At 47.0% G+C, this 13,592-nt stretch overlaps 1 protein-coding gene across 5 annotated transcripts in view; it reads right to left on the bottom strand.

The window, feature by feature from the left end:
- LOC144132279 (uncharacterized) overlaps positions 1–13,592 on the bottom strand; it is a 181,254-nt gene that overhangs the window by 15,768 nt on the left and 151,894 nt on the right. For 4 of the 5 annotated variants that reach the window (XR_013314751.1, XM_077664594.1, XM_077664593.1 and 1 more), the window contains one exon: positions 4,469–4,536. The exons of the other annotated variant lie outside the window; for it this stretch is intronic. Coding sequence is in view for 3 of the 4 variants with exons in the window: in XM_077664594.1 (XP_077520720.1) it covers positions 4,469–4,536 (68 nt within the window). In the remaining variant the exon portion in view is untranslated. The remainder of the gene's footprint in view (positions 1–4,468; positions 4,537–13,592) is intronic. 5 annotated transcript variants of the gene reach the window in all.

Below are 13,592 nucleotides of genomic sequence, written 5' to 3' on the forward strand. Positions count from 1 at the left end.
GTTGCAGAGGTTCTGCGGCTGTTTAGGTCAAACGGCAAAAGTCGCCAGGATGGGCACACGTATGTTTCCCGATTTTCCAGCATTCCAACACAGAGTTGCAAACTACCAGACCAATGAGCGTGCTTTTTTAGCGGTATGCTATCTCAATAATGCATCAACTTCATGCACAGGTTCATCTCCTCTTAAAGCGTTTTTTGTCACGGCAATTACCACACATAAACGACATCTCTAAATAACTACAGTGGGGCACACCATGTAAGTTGACCACTATATGACTGCAGCTAATTGCACTGAACTTGATGCAAAAGAAAACTGAGACAAAGACATGCAGCGAACATCAGCGAGAACTCTAAATAGTTCGTTTCCCGTACGATTGTGTGGCTTCAGATTCGGAGTGCTGAAGACGCTGCGACGCGTCTGATTCCTTTCTTTCCTCCATGAATTCCTGCCCTTATTGCGCCTTGCCAGTGATCTTCCGCGCCAGTTTTGCCTTCTTCACATCTCCTCCACATTAGCGAAGCAGCGACGAGGAAGCATTCCTCAGTTCGCCACGTGCGTAGGCTGCCCAGGTGCTGTGGAGCTTAGTTCGAATTATCAAAGGCGCACCCCATTCAGGTTAGAATTAACAGGTTATGCTTGGCGTAGAGCGTGGACAGACCAAGTTGTACAGTTCGAATTATCCAGAAATTCGAATTAATAAGGTTTGCATCACTCAGCTTTCACTGTAGCTGCAGGATTGGCTTCAAATTGAAAGTTGTACAGTTTGCTGTGAAGTTTGCAGAGAATTTCACATGGACCAAAGTCAGAAGCTTGGAGTCGGGAAGACTTGGCAAGTGACAACAACTGAGTGTAGAATAAATGCCACTCATTCCTTAATTGCTGTGTTGTTTTCACTAAAAAAAAAATTGCTTTTTCGCACATTGTGTACATGGGCAACACCATTAAAATTGGCCCTTGAATCTGAAAAAAAAAAAAATTGGGCCCTTACAGGTGTTTATACAGTAGTCAGGGCCACAAAGTACTATTTTGGTTTGTGGAAAACCTGTTTCCCCCTCCGTTTTTGATACAACTCACCATCTTTATCATCGTGTGCCAGGATAGCACGAGCTGGGCGAGGAGGGAAGTCTCCCTCATGGCAGAAGCAGAAGCAGCGACAGGAGCGCTACCTTGAAGGTTACGCGGAACCCCGCGTAGCCGGTGAGTCTCTTCGAGATCCGGCCAGCGTCACGAGCAATTTGCAGCCGCACGCTCTCGTCACCTTCCACAGCAGGCACACGGAGATTCGTCGTGCCTTGCCGCTGGACTTCTGATTCCAGGCAGCGAAGTGAGCGCAACAAATGCGCGCTCTTGGCACCTTCCCAGTAAATGCTCGGGGATGGTTTTGCCCCAAGAATGCGGTGCGCACAGGAAGACTCGGCCGGCATTCAAGGCGCATGCAAACATTCGCCGCCGATACCTCTAAAGTCGTACCCCTGCCCCAGCCAGTAAGTAGGAAGCCGTTCTTACGTAGCCCTCTATTTCCGCAGAATGCCTTGATCTTTTGTAGATAGCTGGCCCGCTCTGTGTATTAATTGCAAGTGTAATAAATAGCGTATGAGTGTTCACGCTTTGTCATCCCTCCCTTTGTTCCCTCCAGCATGAACCCCTCCGCGATTAGCATGCGGAAACGCTGCACCCACAGAGTGGGAGTGCGGGGCAGAAGGCTGTCCCCACATATTTCCAGAATGGCAGCCCAACGTGTGGCAAGCTCTCGGGACAAGGGACGACAGTCAGTCCAGTTCGTGGAATGCCCGCCCGGATTTGGAACAGCATTAGGCCTGAACCGAATTCGAACTTGCTAGCCAGCCTAAGATGCTTTTTTGATAGTGAGATGAGCGGAATAGCAGCATGAGAGAATTGCCGTGCATGCTACGCTTTGGATGAGCACTTCATCGATGCACATTTGGAAGGTGAGCCTATGAGGTCCGCACATGCAGAGCTAGACCGAGCCGTCCATGGAGAACAGCAAGCCAGAAGCGAGTGAATGCGGAAACCTGATGTGTGGCCCTATTTTTTCCTGTATATAGTTGTAAATATTCTCCACTCTGTCTGTTTGGCTCTGGGAGCTGGGTGCCGTAATCTCCTGATTTGTATTGCAGCCATGATTGCAGGAAAAGCACCGGGGCACTACGACACTGCGAGAAGCGGTAAGTGCCGTTCACAGTAGGGTCTCCTTGGTAGAAACGTATATCCTCGTGGCATTGTGTTCTAGCTATTGTCCTTGGCCTTTTGTTGGCACCGGCAAGTGTCAGAGCGAGTAGGCCTAAGGCTTTTCAGGAGCTGCCTGTCGCTTTTGGGAGGACATAGTCGTACCGTGGCACAAGCACCGCAAGCGGTTTTGCTTGTTTTATATTAAGCCTCACTCAATTACAGAAAGCTGACTTTGTTCAAATGAACTTGGTATTTTTTTTTTGGCTACAAAACGAACTGATAGTTTCGTGGAACCAGGGATGCTAATGCAGTTCAAGTGAGCTTAACATCACCAAGCGAACCGCAAATGTGCTTCGAACGAAGACAGCCAGCTATGTTCAAATGAACCGAGCATTTTGGCGGTGCCGGCTAGAATTTTTTTGCACTCTCATTGCTCTGCATTTTAGGAATACGTCTACTTAAGACAGGTAGTGACAGCTGATCCAGATCATGAGAGGGAATTAACTAGAAAGATAAGAATGGGGTGGAGCGCATATGGCAGGTTCTCTCAGATCATGAAAAGCAGTTTACCAATATCCCTGAAGAGATAAGTGAACAACAGCTGTATCTTCCCCGTACTCACCTATGATGCAGAAACGTGGAGGCTATTGAAAAGGGTTCAGCTTAAGTTAAGGACAACGCAGCGGGACATGGAAAGAAAAATTATGGGTGTAGTGTTAAGAGACCGGAAGCGGGTAGAGTGGGTGAGGAAACAAACGCAGGTTAATGACATCCTAGTCGAGATCAAGAGGAAGAAATGGGCTTGGGCAGGGCATGTGATGCGAAGGCAGGACAACCGCTGGTCCTTTAGGGTAATTCCCTGGACTCCTAGAGAAGGCAAGCGTAGTAGGAGGCAGCAGAAAGTCAGGTGGGCGGATGAGATTAAGAAGTTTGCAGGCATTGGGCTGGCGTAGCTGGGAAACGACACTGTTAAATGGAGAAACATGGGAGAAAACACATTACTACTTTGCAGTGGGCATAGTCAGGCTCGTGATGATGCATGGCTTGCTGTGGGGGATCAAAAATAGTAGCAGCGTCTGAGCGTACAGGTATCACCATCAGCCGCTTTTACGTGCAGACAAAACAGCTTTGTAAGCGATGTCCTTGAGGCTACACCGCTATTCACTTCCCAACGGGGTTTCCCAGTGGGGTGTTGAGACATCTTGAACTAATGTGATTTTCTCAACAATGAGTGCGCTGCCAAACATAGCCTGCAATCAATGCTGAGCAACAACAAAAGCTGGATGGAGTTCTGTTTGGTGGGATATGAGATGTGCCCAAACTAGGACACAACCTAGAGGACTAAAAATGTGTGTGAAGTGCACTGGTATGAGTTGAATTTGCATTCAAACTCTGTAGGATGCGAAACTCAGTCTTTACATCCACAGTCCAAAAGAGCGATACCTGGTAGGAAGGTGAAAATGTACAGTGCAAATAAAGACGAGGACACAAGGAAGACACATGAAACACACGAGCGCTGACTTGCAACATTTTATTTTGAAACTCGGACCAGTATTTGTAGCTGAACAAAACCAGGCAATTATCACACATGCGCCGTAGGTGACCCATTCATATTTTGGCGCAAATATAACAGCTCCTTACTAGTAAGAGCAATAGATGGCTTGGTCACGCAGGATCCACCCAACCGGTCTATCATTTCAGCCTCTATTATCTCTCGAGTGAGTTGGCAACGGTTTTTGGCAATAACAGAGCAATATTGGTAAGCGGGCTGACACACTAACTTTTCATCTGAATCGCTATCTTTTTATTCTTTACTGTTTTTCTTACACTTCCTACAGTGTGCGTCCAGAAACTCTCCTCGCCATTCAGACACATTATTGCAGTGCTCTCGGAGGCGGTCGTTCAAACATCTACCGCTTTGTCCTACAGAGCTCTTTATTTGTGCTGCACATTTTCATCATGAATCACCAATATGCCCAGACTGCCGCCATACTGGTAGGAAGCCCTGCAGGGCAACAGCTTGCCCAAGCAATAGGAGATCCATTAACCCTCAGGCATTTGGAGGTGCCCACAGCTGGCAACTGCACATTGTGCCAGTGCTACCAGGCTCTTTTCTTCCATTCATGGTGCTGTTTTGCCAAGAATCATGCACCGACTGATCCAGCTACTTTCTTTTCTTACAAGGGCACCACCCTTTGCAATCATATGATGAGACCCTCAGTGTGAACACACACAGGCAGCGTGCCATGCATGTTGCTTTGCCAGCAAAGCCTCTCACCGCGCAGGTAGATGCGGCCGCCTTGGCAGGAGGAGGAGCCTCTTCGCTCATTCGGAGGAGAAGGCGGCCTGCACAGGAGGGCACACAAGAATAAACATGCCAACGAGCCACCCAGCACCACTAATGAAGGAGAGCTAGCAAACAAACATTAATCACACCGACCAAAAGAATAAAGATGGAAAGACGTTTCGGCTCCTGCACGGAAGCCTTGTTCACAATGAGGCAGAACGTAGTAGCCTAGCTTTTTAAGGCGAAAGCCTTTTAGGCTCATGATTTCCCAGCAAGGATGTTTGCAGAAAAGTGTCACACTATGGCTGTCAATCAAATGTGGTTGAGGTGTCTACGGGCTTTCCTCAAAAACCTTTCCTTTCCTCAAAACACATGCTTTCGCAAACCCCCACGTAAGCAGACAAGTGTCCACACTGTTAAATAGTAATTAGTTAATTGGTAATTAGTAACTAAGTTAATGAGTAATACTAGTGGTTGGTGTAGTATGTCATAACTGGGAACTTGGTATACGATAATGCACTGCACATGCGCAAGGCGCCAGCAGACAAGGCACCAGCGCTTCAGCCTACTGCGCATGCGTGCAACGTCAATGAGTGGCGCCACCATCGTTCGAGGAGCGCTCCCCAGGCAATCTTGCCGGACGACTCCTGAACGCCAATATGGGAGGATGCCGCCTAAACACTCTCCTGTGTCTCCAGCCACAAAGCGTGTGCGCGCTAATGAACGTCAGCGAAAGTGCCAAGAAGCACACAATTGTGTAGTCTTTAATCAACATCTTCACCACACATCAGCGACACAAGCACCAACACTGCGCTAAAGGCTTTTGCCTCACTGCACATTCGGTCAACAAAGTGCCCCCCTAAATTTTTCATACACGGTGCAAGAGCGAGCCCAGGCATCTTGCGTAGACTGGGGGCAAATTTCCATCATTCTGATTAAGCGTATGTGCTGTTGTCTAGACGATTAATGATTCAAGACAGAGCCACGACTTCTTGTCCCTTTCTTTTGTGATCATAAGTGCCTCTGCCCAGATTATGTTGTGTGTGGCAGATATCAAGTGCTCGGCAAGTGCATTTTGATCTGACGCTACTACGTTCTGCCTCATTGTGAACAAGGCACCCATGTGGGGGCCGAAATGTCTTTCCATCTCTATTCTTTTGGGTTGGTGCCTTCCACTTTCACCATGCACCATCGCGACCAGACGGGATTCCGTCAGACCCTTGGCTTCAAACGAACCTTAACGTCTGCTCGATTTGGCTGCACTCTGAACTTGATTTGAGAGTGCACCAGCGCCACCTGCACTTCGGAACACGATTTGACTTCGAGCTGCACGAGTTCTCCTGAACTGCTGCACAGTTCTCTTCTTGTGCAAGTAGTACAAGGTGCTGGCGCACTTCGTAGCAGACGGCTCCGCGGCCATGCTTGTTTTAGTGAGCGGCGTTGAAACCATGTTTAAGACAACCGGTAATAGACGCTGCAACTGCGCGGTGTCTTCACCAAACAGCTGAAAGACAGTGCGCGTATGTATGCATGTGCATGTGTATGTGCATCTGTGTACGCGCATAAGCGACTGGCTGGCATGGCACACTGCGTATGGGTTCTCATCTTTCTGTCCAGCCTCGCACATTGCTTACACCATTTCTCTTTTGTGTGCAATTAATATTATAGATGCAGCACGGTGGAGCATTTCCATAAGAGGCAGATGGTGAGATGTTTTATAATACATGGGTGATCGCAACGAAATTTGTGATGACTTGCTCTGATATCAGTATGCCTCCGCTTACGACAGCGACTGGGCTCGAGGTCACCATCAGCCCACACCTTTGCCTGCCAGTTAATCTCTGACAGTCATGTCGCCGTCACCGTCCGCTGAAAGTGAACGCAATCTAGTTGAGTTCAAATATAGTCCAAGTTATCAGGCAACTCTTATTGGCAGACAGCCGCAGTCAAGTTCGATAGAATGGAAGCAGCCTGAATCACACGTACAGACTAAAAGATTGTCTTGAGTGGTAGTCTGAATAACCTCTCGAATTCGAAGTTTGTTGTCTCTTCAAAGTACCCATTGAATCAGTGACGGTCGACCGGCCTGCGCCACTTTGCGCAACGCAACGAAAAGAACAGTGTCAAATGATGCACAGCGCTCAATACAGCTACCACAATCTCACGCATATGTCGACACATGCGATAAGCAGCAACACACGGCCGTAGCAGACGAAAGTTTCTGCACTCGATTTGGCCACTGCACCAAGGGCACTAGTGTCAGGCTACACTCGCACCACAAGCACTGGCATTGCAGCACTGGCGTGGCACTTTTGTGAACTACTAGTGCAGAAAGTGCAGCCACATCGAGGAGACCATTAATGTTCAACCAAGAGCTGGGTGTACATCAATAAAAAAACATGGTGTGTCTCTGCATCCACACCAGCACAAGGGTACAAACATAGTGGCATTTTGCACAACGCGTTAAGGGGATGCAAAGGTGCTTTCGAATCTTAGTACAATGCAGGCTCTACTGATCTGAATTTCTGGATAAATCCAACTGTACGAATTGGTCCAATCATGCTCAATTTAAATCTAAGTATAAAACAGCCCGTTAATTCAAACACAAATCAATTCCACCATCAACAATCCCAACTACGTGCCACCGAGCTTGGGCTGCCTGGGCGCTCACAGCCAACAATGCAACACAACTGCAAGGCTGCACTGCCTCTGTTGCACCTCTCAAGAGTACTTTAGCAACACCTGTGAAGAAAGACACAGCACGAGAACTGACGATCAACTGCAGGATTTTGAATTGGCTCTGAAAAGGGGCTCTCAATAATGTTTCGGTAAGAATTCTTTTATTGCCAATTGTAGAGCGCGAGTTATCTGCAGTAAAAATTTGATTTTCAGTGTCTCTGCACCGTTCCCTCTCCTCTCGTCATGTTTTGCACGCTGATAGTCAGCGCTCCTCCGCCGGCCCCACTGCCAACGCAAGTGGGAGACCTGCCGGAGCAACATTGGCTGCCTGGCCGCGACCGTGGTACCTGCATGACGTCTGAAATAACTAATCTCTTAAGGCCATTGTACAATCATTTTTCAACCCGATCTGCAAGCATGCGAGTCGCAAGTCTGCATGCGGGTGTGGGGCTTTCTACAATCACTTTTCTGCTTGTGGGCGAGCCCGACATGCCTCGCATACTGCCCTTTCTATGACACGGAACCAAACTACCAGCCACATCATGGGAAACATCAACTTCGGAGCGTATAAATACCGTGGTCAACTGGCGGCACCTCACTGGACATGGGAACGGCCCAACAGTGACGATGCTTGACGTTTCCTATCTTCGATTTGTTCAGGTATGTAAACAGCACTCGTTATATGCTAAACGCTCAGGCAGTCGTTCGTTATTGCTGTTCCCATGTCCACACGTCCTTTGCGACATTTTCAATGAGTGCTTTGATGTACTGTGAATGCTTTTGTTGTGCTGTGGCGACGTCGAGAGCAACCCTGGTCCCAACAGATCTAATAGCGATAATCCTGCTGCACGCACAGAAGAAGGTGAATGGCAGAAAGAGATGCTTCAGCATTTACACGAGTTGAAAAAGCAGACAGGCACTTTAGCCCAGGGGCAAGCTGAACTAATAAAGTCCGTTAACAATATAAAAACAGCACAGCAATCCCTTTAAGCGAAAATCACAGCTATGAATCAGAGGATATCTTCAGTTGAAACCAGGTGTGATGATCTCGAAGATATAAAGCAGGATTTCTACGCTGTCAATCAGACAATTCAAAACATTGCTCAGGAAAACTGCGATATGCGTTCAAGGCTTGACGCACTTGAAGACAGGTCATCGCGACAACCTGTTGTTTTTCGGCATCACTGATAGCGACGAAACGTGGCATGAAAGTGAGAAGAAGGTCATTGACCTAATAAATGAATATATTGACGCCAATATTACTCATGATGCGGTTGAGCGTGCGCATCGTCTCGGTGGTCGTTATGAAGAAGATCGATGCAGGCCTGTGACTGTTAAATTCCGTACCTTTAAGTTCAAGCAAATGGTGTTAACACAACGTTCAAAACTGAAAAGCAGTGATGTGTCTGTTTCAGAGGACTTTTCGCTTTCTACTCGCCACGCTCGAAAGAAATTGGTTGACTTTGCCAAGGCTTTACCGGGGAAGCCTAAGTTCCAGCTTCGATATGATAAACTATTTGTGAATGACACCACGTATACCTACGATAAGTGCACTGATAACATCCAAATGATAAACAGCAAAAATCATCCACGCACTGGAGACGTGCATGGCGACCCGACTAACCATAAAAAATGTGAACCGGCTTCTCACGCTCATGCGCGTACTAAGCAACTGGAAACATCGTCTTCTAGTGAAGCGCAGGGCACAGGAAGTTAGAGGTTATCGAGGGGATGTGGCGTTCGTCAGTTATCTAAGGCGGTTTCAGTAATATTTGCCAATAAAAGAAGCATAACAAATAAGCGCAATCAACTTGGCTCAGTTGTTTCGGCTACAGACGCCGACATAATCATTTTAACCGAAACATGGCTGAATGCAAGAACTCACAGTAGTGAAACTTTCAACGTTGAAAGGAAGTTCGATATCTACCGTCATGATAGAGAGAGCCAGCACGGTGGTGGAACACTAATTGCTGTATCAAGATCAATCCCATTGTTTTCCATTGACGTGGGTTCTAGCTTGGAAACCGTATGGGTTGGTATCACTCTCAGAAATAGCAGAATAACACAAGGCGTCTGTTATCGCCCTCCAAATACCGGAGCAACGTTCATCGATGAACTACATGATGTTATTAGCCTCATCGTGTCTCGCTATCCTGCCTTACCTATATTCTAATATTTCATGGCAAGGTCCGTATCCAATCATTTCTCCATTCTCAGCCCAAAGTTTTCTTGACCTCTGCTCACGTTTTCAACTCACTCAGCTTGTCAAACAGCCAACCAAGTGTACGTCACAGCCCGCTAATACGCTAGATCTAATACTGACGACTCACCCGGATTTGCTTTCTTCTATCACCCATCTTCCCGGCATTAGTGACCATGATTTGCTTCACTTCGATCTAAAAATTTCTTTTCCACGCTTACCAGTAAAAGCTAAGCAGATTCGGGACTACAGAAGAGCTAACTTTAACACAATTAATGAGAACCTTTGTCGATACTGGGACACGTATGCAAAAGACTTTGAACTGCGTTCTGTACAGCAAAACTGGGATTTGTTTGCTGCGCAGGTTACTGAGCTCTGCAACACATTCATTCCATTACGATGCATTAGGACTTATAATAAACTGCACATCTCCAACCAAAAATTTTAACTTTAACCCAACGTTTCGAAGCCGACTCGGCTCCTTCATCAGGGGTGACTAAGGGCAGTAGCTAGCGTCTTTCAAGTAAGGAGGGGGGTCAAAGGAACGACAGGTGTGACGCGAAAGGCCCCCAGCAACATAGCAATTTGGTGTACAACATAGCCGTACAAGAAACAACTCACTTTATGCCATTTTGCCTTGTTTATGGGCGTGATGTGCATACAATGCTGGATGCCTTGCCTCCGTGCACTACCGATGACAGGGCGCTCACGCCAGATGCCAAGGAATTTGCCAGACACTCAGAGGAATGGTGTAGGAACAGCGCTAAAAACAGGACAGAAGTCAAACATGGAAGCACAGGGACGGGCGCTGACTTCTGTCCTGTTTTTAGCGCTGTTCCTACACCATGCAATACCAACTAGCCCGTCAACTCGCTCTCGTAAACTCAGAGGAAGCCCGCATCCAGCATTGTATGCACATCACGCCCATAAACAAGGCAATATGGCATAAAGTGAGTTGTTTCTTCTACGTATGTTTATTCACGTATGGGAGGATCTTATCCCAAGTCTTATGCCGGGCGTCTAATAAATGGGAGCATATAGGCCGTAAGTTCATGTCAGCACACTGCTTCGCCATTACGTCCGAATTACTAATCACTCAAAGGACACGACTGTCATCATTCGTGCTGTCATCAGTTAGCTCGATCAGTGCGCACGAGAGCATGTTGGCAACTTCGTGCTTGCATCCAGAACACAACTGTGCAATCAAATTCCTAGAGGCAGAGGTTCACACCTTGTTAGGCAGCCTAATAGGTCCCAGAGATTGGCCAGCCAGCACACGTCTTTGAAATGGCGGCCATAGATGTAAGGTTGAAATTTCGTCGTGGCCCACACAACCACAAGACACCCCTTTTCTGTGGCAGAGTAACTGATTTTGACTCGAGACAGAATGTGACAATCATACGCAATGACTCAATCCGCGCAATCTTGGTATTGGACTAGGACAGCACCCAGGCCGATGTTGCTGTCATCGATGTGGATCTCGGTGGCAGCGTCCTCATCAAAGTTAGCAAGAACAGGGCTTGTGTGCAGGCGTCGGTGCAACTCTGTGAAAGCCTCTTGCAGTTGAGCAGTCCAAACGAATGGGGTATCATCACGCGTTAAACACGTCAGGGGTTCGGCAGTCTGGGAGAAGTCGGCGAAAAAGTGACAGTAGTAGCCACACAGACCAAGGAGGCATTAAGATGTCTACTCCTGTTTTCCTTCCAATTTTCTTTAAGGTTGTGTGAAATTTGGTGCATGTAAGGAATAACAGCAAACTTCTTATATTGCTTGCGCGCTTCAGCCGGTGGCCCCCTTTTCTTGATTGATAGTTTATCTTTCTCTCTCGGTTTTACTACACCTCATCTTATACCTTTAGCTGTGTTATTTGTTGGCTTCACTTTTCTTGCTCATGCGCATTTTTTACACTGTTTTTATCCTAGTCGTTATTCAGCGCACTTCGTCTTCTGTGTTTAGCTATGTTAATTGTTGGCTTCATCTGTGTTGTTAAATTTTCGTTTGCATACCCAATCACCATTGTATTTTCATTGCGTGTTTTTTTCTTGCCACTACGCCTTTCTCATTTTCACCACGTTTGATCTTTGTTTGAGTATGTCTTGGTTCAATGTCATCGGAACAGTTCTTGAAAATTCCTTTAGTCAAACCACACCACTATTTCACATGTTGGAGGTTTTTTCTTTTCTTTAAAAGACTTGGTAAAAGGTATTTTTTGTCTCATCTTGTTCTGGTTTTATCCTGCCCTCTTCTATTCTTTGGTTTTTAGCCTTTGTTGTTTTACCACTACTTGTCATATCATTTTTGTTGCCACGAGTGCATAAAATTTTCGCCGCTTGGTGGCGCCTGTGTTTTGGGTATATATGCAGTGTTCTTGAATAAAGTTGAAGTTCAGCGCCTGTGAAGTCGTCTTCCATGTTTTCTGTCTTCTGTCCGTGTTTTTAAGCGCTGTCAACAACAATGCCTCTAAGCAACCCTCAGTTTGTCGCACGCAGCTAAGACATTCCGTCTTTTTTAAAAAAGCTTGGTTACATTTAGCTGGGTTCGGTTACATTCTGTGCATTTCTCTAACTTGCCAATATATGAATTTACACTCTGCAACTAGGGAAAATGTCTCTCATATCGTTACCAGCGCAGTGGTTAGGCGATGCACTGCTGCTGTTTCAAGCACAGCCACCGGGAGGGAGACACAGACTGCTCTTCCCGAGCGATGCAAGAAGCTCGATTTTTGCACACAGTCCTTCCGAAGGGCGCGTATATTCATCGGTTCTCCCCTACAGTTGGAGAGGGGGGAATCTCCTTAACACAAGACGCCGGTGCCTTCCAAATGCATTAACAACCCGTGTTGTTTGCAACATGTGCAGTATGGACACATGTGGATATCCCACTGAAGGGCCTCTTCTGTCTTCATTGGCGGCCTTCAAAGCTTCAGGGCACCCCCTCTAGACCAGCAATAATCAGGCATGTGACCACTGGCAGATCGCTCATGCGCGCTGGTTGCAGCCTACCCCGAAGGTTACTTTACTAAACTTATCATAAGTAGCACCTCGCATATTAATAGGAACAGGAAAGCAGCCCGCTCTATGGTTGCAACACTAAAAAGCTAAAGACACACAGATTACTGTGTTCAGAACAATCATCGTGGTGTGCTGCCACGGCGTGCCCAGTGCAGGGCCACAACTGCTTGAGTTGCCAAACTTGGGTCCAATGATGCGATGAGGAATGAACACAAGTCAACACCACAAGTGACCTTTCAAACAAAAGTACTATGCAAAAGTATTTGGCGGTCTGGCAACACCGTGCCCACAGTTTTCATCCTGGCTCGGTCAAGCTCGTAGAGCTGGTGCATCGATTACTATGCGTAATTTCTGATACCGGTGTAGTTTTCGTGAATATCAAGAGTGGAATTTCAAAACCTAATAGCTCAGTTGCTGTGCTCCTTGTTCTACTCATCTCTTACCAAATGTAGGTCCTTTTACTCAGCGCCAGCAGGCTCCTGCCGCGTTCTCAGCTTCGCTTAAAATTTGGCACTGATGGCAAGAATCGGCATAGGAAAGTGGGTTGGAAAGTCAAACTCTGTGCCATTGTCATTTTAAAACACGCATTTAAGTACCGGTTCAAGCGTCGCACATTATCATCGCTACTTTATTTTCAAGTGGAGGGAAACTCATCCGCTATAGGCACAGTGAGCGGTTATTTTGCGCTGAGTGTGCAACTGTGTTGACCAACTTCTGTGGCACTGCGAACAGCCATGCGCGCTGAGCTAGCAGCTGCGTGCACAGCGATACAATATCACACAAGGACCTCGGCCAGCTGCGTACTGTCATTCCCTTAACTGCGACATGCAATGCATATCCACAATTTTCAACGTCACCGTTTCAAAGCTGTTGCTAGCATGATTCAACGAAGCGTACGCTTCGTTCAAACTCAAGGGAAGAAGGGAACACTCAAGAGAACACCTAGAAAACTAAACAGTAATCGGCACATGACTCTCTGAGTGCACTTAGTTTGCCACGGCACAAGCGATCGGGGTTCCTAGATGAAGTGCACTTACTGCCTATGGCCACGATTTACTGGCAAACTAATGAACGCACTTTTCCGCGACTGGACTAGATGCTTGAGCAACATAGGCCTTGAAGTAAGGGTCGATATGTTCCCGTCCGACCGACTATGTGCTATCAAAGAGTTAGTCAATGCACGAAATTGACTCCTTATTTCGATCAGAGAGAACAAATACTCTGA

This window comes from Amblyomma americanum, chromosome 5 (assembly GCF_052857255.1).
Source record: "Amblyomma americanum isolate KBUSLIRL-KWMA chromosome 5, ASM5285725v1, whole genome shotgun sequence".
Classification (NCBI taxonomy): domain Eukaryota; kingdom Metazoa; phylum Arthropoda; class Arachnida; order Ixodida; family Ixodidae; genus Amblyomma; species Amblyomma americanum.